The sequence below is a fragment of the Epinephelus fuscoguttatus genome, linkage group LG3 (genome assembly GCF_011397635.1).
Source record: "Epinephelus fuscoguttatus linkage group LG3, E.fuscoguttatus.final_Chr_v1".
Lineage (NCBI taxonomy): Eukaryota > Metazoa > Chordata > Actinopteri > Perciformes > Serranidae > Epinephelus > Epinephelus fuscoguttatus.
Window position 1 is genome coordinate 1277034 of NC_064754.1, and position 17746 is coordinate 1294779.

Consider the following 17746-nt stretch of genomic DNA (forward strand, 5'->3'; position numbering starts at 1 on the left):
GCCTCGCACTTTGATTAGTGTCTTGAACCCGTGTTTCTCCACGGTGCTCATGGGCGTCATGTCTCTGGCTAAAAAGTACAACACTGCGTCTGTTATGTCTCTGCTCCTTTGCCATCCCCTCTCATGCGGGGTTACGGCGGCAAAACAGGACACAACTGATTGGTGTTTTGGTGCCGCCCCGCTGGCCCCGCCCACAGCAGCAGAAGTGCTCGGCCTTGTTGGTGGACTTACTGCAGTTTGGGTGGATTTTCATGCTCTCAGTGTCGTTGCTGGGACGCCACCTTTTAGGTGATGGAAAAGGTTTGTTGTGTTTCCTGTCCTGGTTGGCCCCAATCAACGACATATTTTACAGCCCGTCTTTGTACGTGTGTCGTCACCTTTCAAGACGCAAAACCACTTCCAAATTATTGACGTGACCTTTTTTATCCACAGTTTCGGCTGTTTTTGAGGATAACTCGAGCTCTTCTTCGGCGTCACCGCCACTTCGCTCCTCACTTCCTCTCATTTTCACCTCTTTTCTTCATGTCCACGCTACTTTCACTTCCTCCTCACCTCAGCACAAACTTTGCAGTGAAAAATGGGCGTGTACAATGACGCTAATGACCCCAACACTGCAGACTGACTGACAGCTGTCTGTTACCTTCTGCTGCATGACACGCTGTTCTGATCCATCTGGGTTGGTCCATATCCAGTAAAAATGACTGCAGTTCATCATCATCATCATCATCGCCATACGTTTTACTGTGATCCCGTATCACCAAGCTGTACACCCTGTCATGTGATTTGGTGCCCAAAAACAAACGCATTGTAAAGACATAATATCAATTCTAAAATTTGACAGTATAAAAAAATATGTAGAAATATGTTTTGTTTTTTAACAAAATATTTATTCAGATTTGTATTAAACATTGTCACTATGTCAGCAAATAGAAAGAAAAAAGCCTATCAACAGTTCGGCAAAACAAAAATACAAATTATAAGTCATGTGCATCTGCTTCTACAGAGACGAAACCAGAGTGTTCATCGCGTCTGTACTGTAGAGGAAGCTTCTGGTGTGTTTCTCAGAGCGGTGGCTGGTGTGACTCTCCCTAAGGCTGCGTTCACACCTGCCCTGTTTGGTTCAGTTCAGTCTAACTCAGGTGTGTTTGCCCCCTCAGTGCGGTTCATTTGTGCAGGTGTGAACACACCAAAACAACCGGACTGAGACCTTTTTGAAGAGGTGGTCTCAGTCCGGTTCCAAAGGAACTGTGGTGCGGTTGGTTTGTGGTGAGAAGGTGTTCTGACCTGGATGTGAAGCAACTGCAGTCACATGACACATTGTTTGGGTTAAACATGAGCATGTTACAGTCCTGGAGGATTATTAATGTGCACCTCCTCCTGTACTGCCTTAATATGCACATTCAGCACATCCAATGCATCAAAACATTGTTTTCTAGTTGGAGCCGCGTTTGCCTCGTTTTCAAACTGTATGGTTTGACTAAAATGAACAATGACAGCAATATAGTCCACGATGAGCAGCGCTAAAATCAACCTGCGTAGTTGTCCCTCCATTGTGACATTAGAAAGTGTCACATTTATCTTGCAAGTGTACTCTTCTTCAACGTTTGCTTTACTTCCTGGATTCGGTCTGTTGTAGTAAGACCTTTTCTCCGCCTGCTCCCTAAACGCAGTGTCTTATTTACCCAACAGAAAATCCACATTCTTTGCAATCGTCATTGCTCTTGATATAGTTGAAGGTGCTTCCATCCTTTTTGTCACCAGTCACCAAACCTCAGGGACAACGTTTAGCTCGAGGACTAACATGTTGTGGTTTTTGAACGTTTTCAACGTTCTCTCTGCTGTTTCAGACTGAAATGAGTTAGTTAGTAAAGTGTGTGTCCTGAGTGGTGCAGCCACAGTCCGTCCAGCTGAGGCATGAAATTAAAGAGGATGCAGCGTGACTGCAGGAGTCTAATCAACATGATGGAGTGGACTGTTTTACATTCAGCCAGTGACCTCACAGCATGTAATGAGGTGCAGAGAGGAAGGTCATGACTGAGCACCACTCAACTGCTGACATGTGCAATAATGTAAAAACCTCCCGCAGAGCAGCGAGAATATTTTTTCCATCAGTCCGAACAGTCACGTGTCTCTGGACTGACATGTTACTGCTGGTGGATTCAGAGCTGATGAGTCAGAGCGGAGACTCTCTGCTGTTCAACATCAAGACCGCTGCACGCTCTGAAGCGTGCTCGTCTCATGTCCAAATATAAGTAAAGGGCCAGTTCACTCAAACAAATAGTCTTTCTCCAGTGATGATGAAAAACTGCCTTAATTCCCAGATATCTGGGAGGAAACCAACTCTGGAAGTGTGAGGTGAACTGGATCAGAGCATGAACGCAGAGCTCTGATATCGTCCGTTAGAACAGTTTCAGCTCAGTCACAACAGAATTTAATGAGGTTAAGTGTTAATGAACTGTCAGATCTCACAGCTCAAGTTGACATCTTCAGACATCTCATTTTATCTGACCGACAGTCAGTTAACTCTCACAGAGAGAAGCTGGAGCTGCTGACGTTTCCTCTGTTGCTTTAAACTCTGCAGAAATTAGTGCTTAATATTTCTGAAAACAACATTCAGACATGGCTCCGCCTCCCTACGCTGCACGTTCTTGTACTACTGAAGGAAGGTTACATTTATATTAATAAAAAGGCAGATACTTTAGCGAGCTAACTAAGCTAACCGCCAGCACCTTCCTGTCCAGCAGAAAACAGGCCAACTCCATGTCTGCTTGTTTCACCTTGATATATTTAAGTCTTTTGGCACTGTATTTTTCGGAGCTCCCTCTTGGACGCGTGCTGCAACTTCCTGCTGTCACCTCCTGATAAAGCCCCGCCCTCACCTGCGTGCTGGGGGGGAGGGGGACACGCCCAGAAACGTTAAAACACAGTAAAAGTAGAACATCCAGGCAGAGGGTGGAGTCTCTGCAGAGAAATACACCGCCACCCACTGAGGGTGGGTCACAACCGTGATCGCTACTGTGACATCACCCAGTGGTTTATGGTCTCCTGTTCTGAAGCCTCAAGTTCAGCATATCGGAAATCGCCATCTTTGGGGGGTTTTTTTGGAGCCAGAAGTGCCCATATTTAGGCGAAAGGGTGGAGCCATGGAGGAGCGAGGGGTGGATCTGACTGAGAAGCCCTTTTTACATGGAGGTGGCGCTATAGAGCTGCTAGGAGGTGCCTTCCTTATAGCCTGGTGAGACCATCCTGTGTCAGTCTGGACTCTGTGCCGCCACAAACACTGTCAGTGGGCGGGAGTATTTGCCTTGACAGACAAATGCAGTGTAACAAAACACCTAGAGTACAGCTGTGGCTTGTATTTCAGGTCATCAACTTCAACGAAGTCCCTGATTGGCCCGATCGGATTTTAATTTCTGGACACAAGGCAGAGCGACTGAGTCCAGACTGACACAGAATGTTGACTTCACGTCATCATGACGGTCTTATCAGGCTGTCTTCTTCACGCCGCCTTTACGTTTTTGCACAGAACCAAATGAAGTCGCTTCATGAGCTCCCATGTGCGATTTTAAACAGCATGCCGACATCGTGGAAGCAAAAGAGGCGTGACGAGTAAAACAGCAGCATTGACCTCGAGTGTGACATATAACACACGTGTCAGCTGCTCTTTATAACAATGACATCACATGTCAATAACAACCATTTAGCATCCCTGTTATATGGCGGCTGATCTCGTCCTCTGCTCTGAGGGTAAGGAGCTGCTGGACCTTTGAGTTAGCTGCTAACTGCTAACAGCTGCTTTTTAAACCTTAAATCCATCGGAAGGTCGTGTCGTCGAAACCTCACATCCGTCCCATCCACAGTCCCGTCCTGCTGGCCTCGCCTTTTTTCACAGACACCTCTTTGGTGCTGACACTTCCTCCATTGTTACTAAAACTATGTCCCTCCATTCAGTGTGTGTAGCGTTTATAAAGAACGGCAAGGCAAAATAATGGCGTGAAGTTCCCGCCTTGAAGAGGTAGTGTAAAAAAACAAGACTGTAGTGACGTCTCGCAGGCAGCCTGTCACTCAACGAGGCCCCGCCCTTAATGACGCGTAACTTTAAGCCTTAATAACATGTAAACAGAAAAATTATAATTATGAAAATTCAGCTCTGCACAGTTGTCATGAATGTTGAAATAAATTAGAGACCAAAACATGTTTGTTTCTGCTGCGTTCCCACGGTCATGGAGAACCTGGAAAAGACGTGGAATTCCACATTCTCATTTTCCAGCGCTGGAAAATTCATGGAATCAGTAAAAGTCAGAGAATTTTGTTGTTTGAAATAAAATGAACTCTTACAGTAATCTGGGGGAAACCTTCCACGTCCTATTATTATTATTATTATTATTATTATTATTATTATTATTATTATTTTTTATTATCTCAGTCACTGTGTGTGTTCATGTTTCAGGTGAACTGTTACTGTAGTGACGTACAAACTATCATCAGGTGGGCAGAGCTACATTTGAAGTACCGCATGTAAACTGTGCAGGTCACTAAATCCTCCACAGGAAGTTCCTGCAAATGTTTCGGAGGGCTTTTAATTTGAAACAGAAACAGGAAGTGTTGAGTTTGACTAAACTAAAGCCAGAATGATAAATGGTGTTGTGTGTTTGAGATGCAGCTGGTAGCCTCTGCAGCTGTGCTGAGTAAAGGCCCAGACACTATCTGTGAGTTTGATTCCTTTATATCCTCCATTATGAAGAAAGAACATTCTTTGCTAGCTTGATGCTAATGGCAGTACTCAGCGGGTTGATAAAGTGCCTCTGCTGTTTCCTGTTTACTCTGTGTGCTAACGTCCCTACAGGAAATATCTAAAAGGCTGGGCTGTTGTTGTCGCACAGTTTCCATGGCAACAGATCGCTCTGTGTTCCTATTGGTCAAAGTGACGGCTGTGACGGGAGAAGTCGTGGAAGACAAAAAGAAAATCAAATATGTAAAATGAAATGAACATTTTATTATGGGTCCTTGAAAAGTCAAGTGAAAGTTTTGAAACGTTGTCCATGAAAATGTGAACCCTGTGTCAAGTTAACATGGGGGTCTATGGGGACTGACTTGCTCTTGGAGCCAGCCTCAAGTGGACATTACAAGAACTGCAGCTTTTGGCACTTCAGTGTTCAGAGCTGTTTGGTCAAGACATTGTTTTTTACTATAATCCTGCAGCGTATACATTTTAAGAATGACGTAATGAGCTCCATGTTAAGTTTCTGTTTTCATTCAGTGTGAGGAGAAGTGAGAGCAGAGGAGGAGGAGAAGTGAGGAAAGGAGAGGAAATACTGAGGAATTTTCCTTTGATAGTTACGGTGCGGTCCAGAGCTGACAGGATGTGATGCGTCACATCATGTAAAAACTAAACTCAGTGATGCTGTTGTTAATAACTTCTGTCACCGTCCTGATCAGGTGGTTTGATCGTTATGTTCCAACTGTTTGACAAACGGACATCATAAAACCTTGTTTATCGAGTTGTGATCAAAATAAAACCCAGAGCTGACCGTCGTCATCACAGAATCATTATCAAAGCAGGAACACAGAGCTTTTTATAACGATCATCACAGGAAAAACAAACAAGAGGAGAAATGAAACCGTGTCCTGTGTGGGCTTCCGTAGAGAAGAGAAAAACAAAGTTGTTGAGTGAAGGGAGATGAAGTGTCCCGGGATTTAACCCCTCGCTTCAGCCCATCAGGGTGGAATCAACCTTTTCATTCTGCCATCGGTCACGGTGTCGACGCTCCGCACTGTCTCTCAGCTCCTGCTGTGAAAGCTGCTGATGGAGCAGCAGTGCATTGTGGGAGTTTCCCCAGTGAGGAAACAGTGTTGTTGGTGAGAGGAGCTGGAGAGGCGGCTGAGTGGGCTGATGAGAGGCTGCGGTGACAGACGAGTCAAACGTGGAGAGGACGTGTGTCTGTAGGACGCAGAGTGGCTGTTTCATACATGTTTCATACAGACTTTATCCATCCCACTTTAAAAGCTCTGACAGAGAGTGGTGGAGGGGGATTTAAAAGCAGGTGATGAAAACAACTGCTGACCTCAGTCAGAACCAGTCATGTTGCATAACGTCACTCATACATGTGGCTTTATACTCTGACCTCTGAGCAGCGTTGGGGAAGTACTCAGGTCTGCAGTTTCAAATGAGTGAATCTGTAGGTGAAGAGCGCAGAGCTGGAGTCATCTGTGTAACCACCAGCAACAACCGAAAAATATCTTGTTTCATTTCAAATTTAAGGACTCTTTAAAGTCCAGCTCAGACCAAAGATTCACAACGAAACAAAACTGTTTCAGATCGTCACAGAGAAAAGTGTCAGTGGTGTGAACTGGCCGGTCTGAGCTGGACTCAAGCCGGCTGATGATGTCACCTGACACTCAGCTGGTCAAATGGCCGGCGGCTGGTTTTAAAGCACGTCACCTGTTTCAACAGCCAATCAGCTTGTAGTGAAGTCAGCTGGTCAAGTCAAAATGACCACAGACGGTGTGTTGATAGTGTATCACTATCCTCATTCAGATTTTAAGAAGCTACAAATTATATTCAGCCACAAAATGTCACTTCCGTGCGTTACAGATCAAGCACAGAGAGTCGTTGACTAGAGATGATACGCCGTCTCATGGCGGTCACTTCCTGTCAGCGTTACAGATCAGAAGCACAGAGAGTCGTTGACTAGAGATGATACGCCGTCTCACGGTGGTCACTTCCTGTCAGCGTTACAGATCAGAAGCACAGAGAGTCGTTGACTAGAGATGATACGCCGTCTCATGGCGGTCACTTCCTGTCAGCGTTACAGATCAGAAGCACAGAGAGTCGTTGACTAGAGATGATACGCCGTCTCATGGCGGTCACTTCCTGTCGACGTTACAGATCAGAAGCACAGAGAGTCGTTGACTAGAGATGATACGCCGTCTCATGGCGGTCACTTCCTGTCGACGTTACAGATCAGAAGCACAGAGAGTCGTTGACTAGAGATGATACGCCGTCTCATGGCGGTCACTTCCTGTCAGCGTTACAGATCAGAAGCACAGAGAGTTGTTGACTAGAGATGATACGCCGTCTCATGGTGGTCACTTCCTGTCAACCTGCAGGTTTTAACAACGTTACAGAGCGGAGGGTTGACAGTAGTTGTTGTTGTTTGTTTCAACTCGTCTCGTCATGAATCTTTGGTCAGAACTGGACTTTAGTCAACCAAAGAAAATCTTATCCGACTTAAATTCTACCTTGTCTTCAACCAGTCGACTGGTTCTCTCTGAATCAACGGTCACTGAGTGAACTGCACCTGGTAGTGTTGTGTGCGACCAGCGGTGTCAGCGCTTTTATTTATGAATTGCTGGGATGAAGTGTTCCCCAGCGCCCCGCCAAAAAAGGCTTTAAAGCACTCGGAGCAGCCACACCAAAAAGGCGCTGCGCTCTGAAAAAGACGCTCGCCGTAGGGCTTTTTCTCCAGGCTGCCACATGCGGCCACATACACTCACTCCTCATTGGGAACAATTGAATACAGATGCGGCAGTGAGCAAAATAAACACTATGTGGACACAGGGTCTAATAGTCAAAAGAAGAATACTCTGAGTGCTGCAGGTCAGTTCTTTCATGACTCACAGTAGACCTGTACCTGACTCAGAATGTCAGTCTAATCAGATTTGGCTGTTTAATACGGATATTAAATGATTTTATTTTTTTCATATAAAGTTTTAAAGTTTGAACAGGGCTCAGCAGGACGTCCAGTGTGACAGTGACAGTCATGTAATATAGGAAACAAGCTAACGACACTAACGATGGATCGAAACGAACAACAAACAAAAGCCAGAGACGGTGTTGTATTAAATATCTGTGAGCTGTAAATTCATCACCTCCAAGCAGAAGAGAGAAGATCATGTTATTTTGGAGCCTGACGGCAGAGTCCTGCACGGGTCATAAAGTCCTGCGACCCAGCCCACACCCATGATCAAACCCCCCAGGCTCCAGTCCCTCACATGAAGCTGGTTCTCCGTTCTTGAATTGGACGTCTCTTTGACTGGATGGTGAAAACATTCAATCACTGCCAGGTTAGGAAACATGTTAGCATGCTCCTTCCACCACCATCAAACCTCCAAAGGATCCAAACTCCATGTAGGCTGCCACCTCATCCTCAGGCTGCAAAGGTTCATGGCTGGAGTCCTCCACGTCGGTGACCAATGTGACCACGGGGTCAAAGGTTACACTGGTGTCACTGACTTTCAAAATAAAAGCAACTGTCACCATATTACACAATACTGCACATCTTTTTACTGCGTTTTATACTGAAAAAAGAAAAAAAAGAAAAGATTTTTGTTCTCTCCTGCTGCCCGCCCACGTGTAGTTCAGTTTTACCTGTGAATTTATTTAATATTATTTATTTAATTTGAATGATTTTTCATTTATCTTTCATAACAGGTTGCTTTGTAATATTCGGGAGTTAAAGACTATTATGTTTCTCAAGTATAAGGAAAAGTGGTCTGTCGATATATGGTATAAACCAAAATTACGAACTTGCTGTCTCATAAAAAACTGTTATGATGTTGAAATGTATGTGAAGTATAATTTAAACAAAAGACAAAGATCATTGTGTGCACAGTTACGTTCAGGATCATTACCCTTGGCTTTAGAGACCGGCAGGTTTAATGCCATTCCAGAGGAGGACAGACTTTGTCAGGTGTGTGAGCTCGGTGAAATTGAGAGTGAGGTCCATTTTCTGTTTTACTGTCTTGTTTATGAGGACTTGAGGGGTGTACTTTTTATTAAAATGTCCTCTATTTATGCTGATTTCTTTTGGCTGGATGAGTATGAGAAACTTGAGTTGTGTTTTAGAAAGGGAATCTTTTTTGTTGCAGATTTTATTTGTAAAGCGTGGGAGAGAAGGCAGAATATTCTGTTGAAAGTCTGAGCCGTAAAAGGGGCTGTAATTATGTATGAAATGAAAAATAATAATAATAATAATAATAATAATGTACAATGCAACTGTACTTTTTTTGGTGTCTTATAAACCCATGAGGGTTGGGCACTCTGTGCATGACACGTAAATAAAAATAATCAATCAATCAATCATATATATTTACATATTTTTACCTGTTACGCAGCTTTTCGCAGGTTACTTGTCCTGATGGAAACGTTCTCCTCCTCTGAGCGCTCACTCTGTGGCAAAATCTGGAGACCAGAACATCCAGACTTGTAGCAATCTCAGTGGACTGAGGGGTCTCCGACTGATGGTTCCAATCTCAGACTAACTCACAGGATATGAGACGTACAGTTAGAAATCCTACAGCCATTTCAGACCAGTTAGAACGCTGCCTCGATCAATAAATCCACCAGATGACCAACCAACTGATCAACCAGTCAGTCCATCAATAAACTGAACCCAGAGCAAAAGAGGACTGTGGTTAGTTAGACAGGAACTGATGAGATTTAATCACCACACAGAGATTCTTTAAAAGGACTCTGTGTGTGTGTGTGTGTGTGTGTGTGTGTGTGTGTGTGTGTGTGTGTGTGTGTGCAGCATTTTCAGTCAATAAAAGCATTTACAAGTTTCCGCTCTACAGAGAGGTCTGTGTCACAGTTCAGGATTTAAAACGCGTCTCTGTCAGATCACACTTTCATCACTTTGTTCAATGTCACATATTTTGGGAAGGTTTGGTTCATATCGTCCTGCTGTCGTGTTCCAGGGACAAACAATCTCTGCGTTGTCGGCGCTCTTAGCTTGAAAATAATAATGTGAATAATCTTTTCTTCATTTTCTCTTGTGTGTTCGTCGTCTCCTTTTCTCCATCTGTCCCTCTTCCTCCTCCTCTTCCTCTGCAGGGGATCAGCAGTCTCTTCAGCTCTCTCAAAGTGGTCCGCCTGCTGCGTTTGGGTCGGGTCGCCAGGAAGCTGGACCACTACATCGAGTACGGTGCCGCCGTGCTGGTTTTACTGGTGTGCGTGTTCGGCCTGGCGGCCCACTGGCTGGCCTGCATCTGGTACAGCATCGGAGACTACGAGGTGATCGACGAGGACACCAACAGCGTGAGGATGGACAGCTGGCTGTTCCTGCTGGGGGAGACGGTGGGGACGCCGTACAGGTTCAACGCCTCGGGCTCTGGTCGCTGGGAGGGCGGGCCTAGCAAAGACTCGGTTTACATCACCTCGCTGTACTTCACCATGACCAGTCTGACCAGCATCGGCTTCGGGAACATCGCACCAAACACGGACGGAGAGAAGATCTTCGCCGTGGCCATGATGATGATCGGATGTGAGTCATTTCCCTTCATAGTTATTGTTCCGTGCCAGATTATAAAATATTCAGTCACGTGCAGATGAGATAGTTTTCATTTGATTTATTTTATTTGCACAGAAAAGAAGTAGAATGAATTTACAGGATTGTGCTGCTGTTACACCGCACGAAGAAGACATAAAGAAGTGGTGCAACTTTTATTCTCCTCAAACTGCGAAGCAAACTGTGCTCCTGTGATATCTGCACGTATTTAAACAAGGTGGTATGAATAGACACTTCTCAGCAAAATGAAGGGACCCGCTCCCAAACCAGTCATGCTGGATGATGTCACAGGCAGCGTAACGTTTACCACGGCGTCTCCAGACTCTTTCACGCCTGTCACATGTGCTCAGTGTTTGTTTCTGACAGTGTGGTCAGAAACATGCACACCAGTAGCCTGCTGGAGGTCATGTTGTAGGGCTCTGGCAGTGCTCCTCCTGTTCCTCCTCACACAAAGGAGCAGATAGCGGTCCTGCTGCTGGGTTGATGCCCTTCTACGGCCCTGTGCAGCTCTCCTGGTGTAACGGCCGGTCTCCTGGTGTCTGGTATCAACCTGTTGCGCTGCAGGTGCCGCCTCATGCTACCAGTAGTGCCAAGGACACTAGCAGAAGACCAAACTAGAGAAGAATCAGTCAGGAAGGATCAGTGTTGGGCTCCTTACTCTAAAACTGTATTATGTTACTCTTTTCTGTTACACCACATCAAACTGGTAATTGTGTATCCCGTGAGAATTCAGGTATGTGTCTGTGTGAATGTCAGGGTGATTGCTGGTAAGTGTAGCTGAGGTTAGATGGCCTGCAAAGTATTTTTTTTTTTTAACTCTTCTTCTGTTACCTGTGAGTGGTATTTCCCAGAGATCTGTCTGACAGATGGAGAGTGGGTGGGGTGTATTTCCTGGAACCCTATGTTGTTGTGTTGTCAGTCATAGTAGCCGAGGTGTTTCAGATCGGAGGTTTGACGACATGTTTTTCACAGTTGTTCCTGTCGTCCTCCCTCCTGACAAAATCAAAGTAACGGGAATATTTCCAGCTGCTGAGGTAAAAAGCGTGTCCATCTTCATAATTAGCTCGCTGCTTTGTGACGGGACTGCACAGCGAGACGATTGCAAAAATGAATCCGCTGATGTGATGTTGTATTTCAAGTCAGCAGAGATGTTAAGATCAGTTGTTTGGTTTTGGGGTAACTGACATTTTATTAGTAATTAGTTACACTAGTTACTGGAAAAAGTAATAGTATTACTGTAAACTGTCTGTGGACACCACATGTAAAACATTGTTCCTGTTGTCTCTTTGATTTGACCCAAAGCAGCTGAAACTGATTCACAATCACTGGACTGATCTCCCTGTCATCCCTGACTGACTTCGTGTTACACTGTGACCATTAAGTGTTCCCTTCAGTTTCGTCAGCAGTGTATTTGGTGCAGAATTGGCCTCTTTCTATGCAAATGAGCCTCGCTGCAAAATCACAAAGATCAGCAGCGACAGCAGCACACTGTCACAGTGAAGCTATCCGTGTCCTCAGAGACGTGTTGGGAAGTGAAGCACATCGCTGTGGGTGTCACGCCCAGACATTTACATGTTTTAGAGAAAAAACCTCGTAGCTTTCCTCTTCTCTCTGTCAGTGTTCTGTCTGCTGTGTTCTTGGCACAAAGGCCACATGGATGACAACAACCAGCTGCAAAACTTCATTGACATATTTGTGCTGTTACATCATTAGTACAGCGTCTTTTGTGAATGAGGCCTTGAGACGTGCAGGTAGTCGCAGCAAGAGATGCACAGTTCATGGTGCTTTCAGCGGCTGCCATCCATTCTCTGTGAAACCAGCCGTCAGCGTAGAAACACTCAGGAAGCAGCTTCTCACTTTCAGCCGACAAACGTCAGCGGCAGCAGCTCAGATCAGCTGACACTGAGTAACGCTGATTCTGGGAGTAACTTGATAACAGGCCAAAATTAAACCTGTCGGGCTGAAGAGCTCCTCACAGGCCAAGATCGTCTGTGAGGAGAGAAGCTCTACTCTGTGTCACCGCTGCACGACCACAGATCCAGCAGAGTGAGACGTCCTCTCGTTAGTGGATCGCATCACGTTGGTCGGAATTGCACTTTAAAGTTTTCTTAATATCAGATCAAGTTTTGCAGCGGGACCTTTGTCACACACTCAGACAAGAACAAACTGATTCAGGTTCGTTCATAAATCACACAGACGCTGTTTAACTTCATCCACTGTCTCCATGGAAACGTGTGCAAACAAAAAACTGTCACTGTCACAGTTCAAACCTTCACACCTCATCACACAGACAGAAACTTGTGTTTCAGACTGACTTTATATGAACGATCCTTCATCCCGTCTTTCCTCTGCTAACTGAACGTGACTTCCCACAATCCCTCTGCACATAAACAGAGGGGAGTCAGACAGGCCTGTCAATAATTTATTGATGGTTGACTCAGTGGTCCGACGCAAATTTAGAGATTCACAGCTCAGACGCTGCATGTCAGGGCTGTCACTTTTTTAGGTTTCACCAGGGTTCATAAGATTCCTGGAAAAGTTTTGAATATACAGGTGGTTTTGGTCGCTGGTTTAAATTTGTTTATAGAAAATCCCAAAAGACGTCAAACATTATGTGAAATACGTTACGTGACTAATTTGAAATTTGATACACAGATCAGATCGACATTGCGTCATCACCAACGTCTTTCCCACTTTTGAGGAAAGAAAAAAGAGAAACAGGAAAATGCAGAGATGGTTGCACAGAGGGTTGACTCAGGCTTCACACTCGTAAGATACATGAATATTCACCATCAGTGTGTTGAGTCTGTAAATGATGCTGGTGACAGTTACTGCTGCTGCAGCACAGTCATACAGACTGTCGTCTCCAAACAGCTGGCTATTAACAGCAGGGCTGTAGATCACCAGTTTCATCATGATACGATATCATATTATATTACAGCTGTTAGCCGCTGTTAGTGGTGCTGCTACCACAAAGTCCCACTGTTTGAGTGGAACACTGCATCACTGCAGCGTCGCTAACAGCAGCTAACAGCGGCGCAGTGATGTGAGGAGAGGGATGAGGTGTGTGAGGTTGAGCCACTCATCATTCGTCAAAAGACAAGTTGTGATTGGTTTGTTTCAATTTACACCCGCCCCAACAGTCCTACGCTGTAAACACAGCCAGCATGGTGAGGAGGGGGTTTGTCAACTCGCATCACGTGTGTCTGTGTAGCAGCCTGAATGAATACTCCATGTAGTATCCCATGACATGGTTTCATCAATGTTATCATAGCTTTTTGGTACACAGCAGCTACCGTAGTTGCAAAACATGTTTGAAACAGTGAGGCGCTAGAGTGCGCTATGTGTTAGACATTATTACACACTGTGTCTCAAAGTCCTGAAGACAATCATCTGTCTTAAAGTCCTGAAGACAAACGTCTGTCTTAAAGTCCTGGAGACAAACTTGTGTCTCAAAGTCCTGAAGACAAACTTGTGTCTTAAAGTCCTGAAGACAAACTTGTGTCTCAAAGTCCTGAAGACAAACTTGTGTCTTAAAGTCCTGAAGACAAACTTGTGTCTCAAAGTCCTGAAGACAAACTTGTGTCTCAAAGTCCGGAAGACAAACGTCTGTCTTAAAGTCCTGAAGACAAACGTCTGTCTTAAAGTCCTGAAGACAAACTTGTGTCTCAAAGTCCGGAAGACAAACTTCTGTCTTAAAGTCCTGAAGACAAATGTCTGTCTTAAAGTCCTGAAGACAAACTTGTGTCTCAAAGTCCTGAAGACAAACGTCTGTCTTAAAGTCCTGAAGACAAACGTCTCCAAACAGCCACAACACAACAGGATCATTTAACACAAGTATCAAACTCAGCTCAGTAACAACTGTCGGGGTTCACAGACATGTCAGTTGTGTTTTTGATGGTCACTCATTATTAGCTTTAGCATGTTTACATAAGTTAGCCTAGCAGCTAGCAGACTTTTTCCTGTACTTACAGCTTATGAATTACATGTGACGTTATTCTTCTTCCTCACTGGTGGCTTCAGTCTCTGCGTCTCCTGAAAGAACAGCTCGGTTGAATTTCAGCATGAACGTTTTTTCAGCCGAGCATTGTTAAAACAGCAGCTGATGTTTCTGTAGGGAGAAGTTAGCGGCGTGAGATGGCGGTCCAGGCAGGAAGCGTAACGTCCTTTTCTGTCTCATAACATTACTGTTTCCATATGACGTGTTCTTTGTCTGTATTTCCACTCTGCTGATTTATTCCTGAGTAAATAACGTTATCCTCATCGTCTTTCTCTCGGCTGCTGCTGTTAGACGGTGACGGAGCATTTCAAAATAAAGGTGTAACCTACAGATGACAACATGGATCGATGTTTTCACTCTGAATCGTGACATTAGATCATTGATCATTGAATCAATATATTGATCCAGATTGATGGATTGTTAACACCCTAGGCTCAGGTGGTATCACAGGGTATTTTAAAATCCTGACGGTAAAATTTTCAGTACTGTCAAAAATAAAGATGCTCATCGTTTTATTAACTTCACACTGGAGAGGCTGTACTGAGGATGTTTTGCATGTAGTGCACATCTCCCACCTCCAGAGGTCAGCGTGGTGCAAGAGGCAGCAGACTGCGACGTGTGGAGATACACGTAACCGCACCGACTGTAAACAGCCGGCTCGTGTCGTTCCTGCAACAGCAGAGAGAGCGCAGGGAAATTAGTTTAATTTCACATCTAACTCAGTGAATTAAGGATTTATTTAAACGAAACCAGAGCTGGTGATTGTTGGAACAGTGAACTAACTAACAAGACAGTTTTGGTGAGTATTCTGTTGAGTTTGAATGAAGAGTGTTTCGCCGTGGGTTAACGAGAACAGCCTGGCGTAGTTCACTAAAAAGAGACAAACTTGAACTTGTAAAGTATTCGGTTGTATTTCTCTGTTTAATCAAGAAAACGGGTTGGTTAGCGCCACGCTATTACCATTATATACTGTGTATCCCGATGACAGGGTATGAAAAACAAGACACCGCCCAGGCCTCATGAACAGGTTGGTTGTTTACAGACAGCATGTAGCCTAATGTACCGTGTGTGCTGGTCTGGTCTGGCGGCACATGCAGCTAGTTGGCGACGAGAATGTCTAACGAGTGAGCAGTTTGCTTTTCTGAGAACACCTGGGAAGAGTTTGTTTAATAGTTGTATTAATATTTGATGAGGCCAGCAGGGAGCGGGCTCGTTAGCAGGACGTTGGTAATGTGTTGGTGTGACTGCAGCGCTTCAACACGTGGACAATCACCAACACTGTCTTGTGTGAACGTTGTGCAGGAGCCTTCAGGAGCCTCGACTCTCACTTGGATTGTAACATTTTTAGTTTGACCTTTCCTGTGAGCTCTCTGCAGTGTGAGTGAGGCTCGGCAGAGTGTTCCAGATTTAGTGAGGCCTGTCTGCTGCGGCCCAGACCGACGGACAGATGGACGGACGGACGGACAGCCTCAGCGGTGGCATTTGTTTCCTCGGCGATGTGATGAGGCCTGACATGCCGCGCTCTGCTGTGGCGGAGTTCCTCACTGAAATATTAACTGTAGTGTGCGATCAGCTGGAGTGGGGTCGTCCCTGCTGTCTGCTGCGGTCTGCACACATCCAGCCGCTCAGCGGGACGCCTGACTGATCTGCAGCTCTGTGCTCTGGTATCACACAGTAACGTGTGTCTGAGTCATGTCGCAGCTTCACCAGCTGCAGCGGAGAATCACTCAGCTTACTGAGAATTGTGATCACCTGTGAACAGGAAACACCCAGAATTCTCTCTGTTAGTACAAAATGAATAACTTCAGTCCTTAAAATGTGATCAACGTCTCAGCAGAGGCCTGCCGACTACATCTGCCTCCGTCCAACGCATTTGAGTACTCAGATTACTTTTTGTTGCAGTGTGTAACAGTAGTTTTTCAGTTCAGGTCAGCAGTTATTTGGTTACCTTTTCCATAAATGAATAATAAATAATATAATAATAAATCACCTGTTTCTTTTGTTTCCATCAGTAGGGCTGTGTCACATCATCTCATTCACGATAATACAGGTTTAGTTTTTAATATGATATGAAAAATTCATATTGTGATACTCACGATACTTTGACTTCTTGACACGTTGATGTTGTACTGTTACCCACGGCAACTACAAGCATGGCAGAAAGCGAAATTATTCCCGACTCCTTGGTGGTTTCAAAAACAGGGGCAGCTTCAGTAGTGTGGAATAAACTGTGGCGTCAGGAATGTTTTACTTCTCAGGCGGGCTGAGCAGTACGGTCCTGAAATAATAAAATAATATCATGATATTTGAGGGTATTTTTGTGATAACGACAATATTTAGAGTCGGGGCCTAAAACAGGGTTTGTATGGTCGTGATTATGCCTGTCACAATAACAAATTTTGCTAGGCGATTAATTGCGTCAGAAATTATTGCGATGAGCGATAATATTGCGTAATATTGTGCTTTTAAGACCATTTTTATTATTGTAGTAATTTTGCTGTTTTTAGACCATTTTTTAAACGCATATAATGATAATAAAGACATATTGATGCAAGTTCACCCTTTTAAAGAGAAATAAACATTTATTGAACAAGAATATTTAAGAATGCAAAGAAGAAAATTTAAATATCCCAAATAACACGTAAAAATATCAACATAAATAAATAAATACAAAAAAAACAGTCTGTCAGTCTCTCACTCTCAGGTGTGCAGTTAAGTTGGTCGTATTCGCTCTTTTTGTTGAGATGGTTTTAGAACAAACCCGGCACACCGGCTCGTCCACATTACTGGGCTGCCCTCTGTCATTTGGTTTAAATCCACAACACTCCCACACAGGGGCCGTGGAGTTTGGTTTAGGAACAAGTTCCCTGTCTGTCTCTGACGCTCAACTGTTATTTTTTCTCCGCCTCGTCTCCCCCTCACGAAGATCGCACTCTGTGTGTGTGTGTGTGTGTGTGTGTGTGTGTGTGTGTGTAGCCCATAGCCCCGCCTCCCCCACAGAGACAAAGGCACTCGATACCAAGAGCTTTCCCTCTGTTCATTACGCTAACGAACCAACTCACCTGGCTGCCAGGCGATGCACGGCAGTGAACGCTCTTGTTGTCCAGTCTCTTTGGTGCAGAGAGACGAGGAAAACAAACATGCATGAATATGGTGATTAATCGCAGACGGAAAAGTTACCGTCTCCCTTTTAATTTACTGTGCAGTTAATCGACTTATCGCATATCGCGGCAGGCCTAGTCATGATAAACCTGAAAATGTCATGGAAGTCATGGAAATCTGCTTCACGAATATAACCCTGTATATATTCTGTATGTGTGTGTGTTGATGTTTGGGCAGATCAGTCAGTACGTTTACATGACACTTGAAAAAAACGAATTATTGCCTTAATCTGACTATAACTGGACAACTGAAGTCAATCAATCAATCAATCAATTTTATTTATAAAGCCCAATAT

At 44.6% G+C, this 17746-nt stretch overlaps 1 protein-coding gene across 1 annotated transcript in view; it reads left to right on the forward strand.

Annotated features, from left to right (window-relative positions):
* The window catches only part of kcnh1b (potassium voltage-gated channel, subfamily H (eag-related), member 1b), an 85637-nt gene that overhangs the window by 27586 nt on the left and 40305 nt on the right, over positions 1–17746 (forward strand). Inside the window, exon 7 of the mRNA XM_049572109.1 lies at positions 9836–10265. Coding sequence (XP_049428066.1) covers positions 9836–10265 — 430 coding nt within the window. The remainder of the gene's footprint in view (positions 1–9835; positions 10266–17746) is intronic.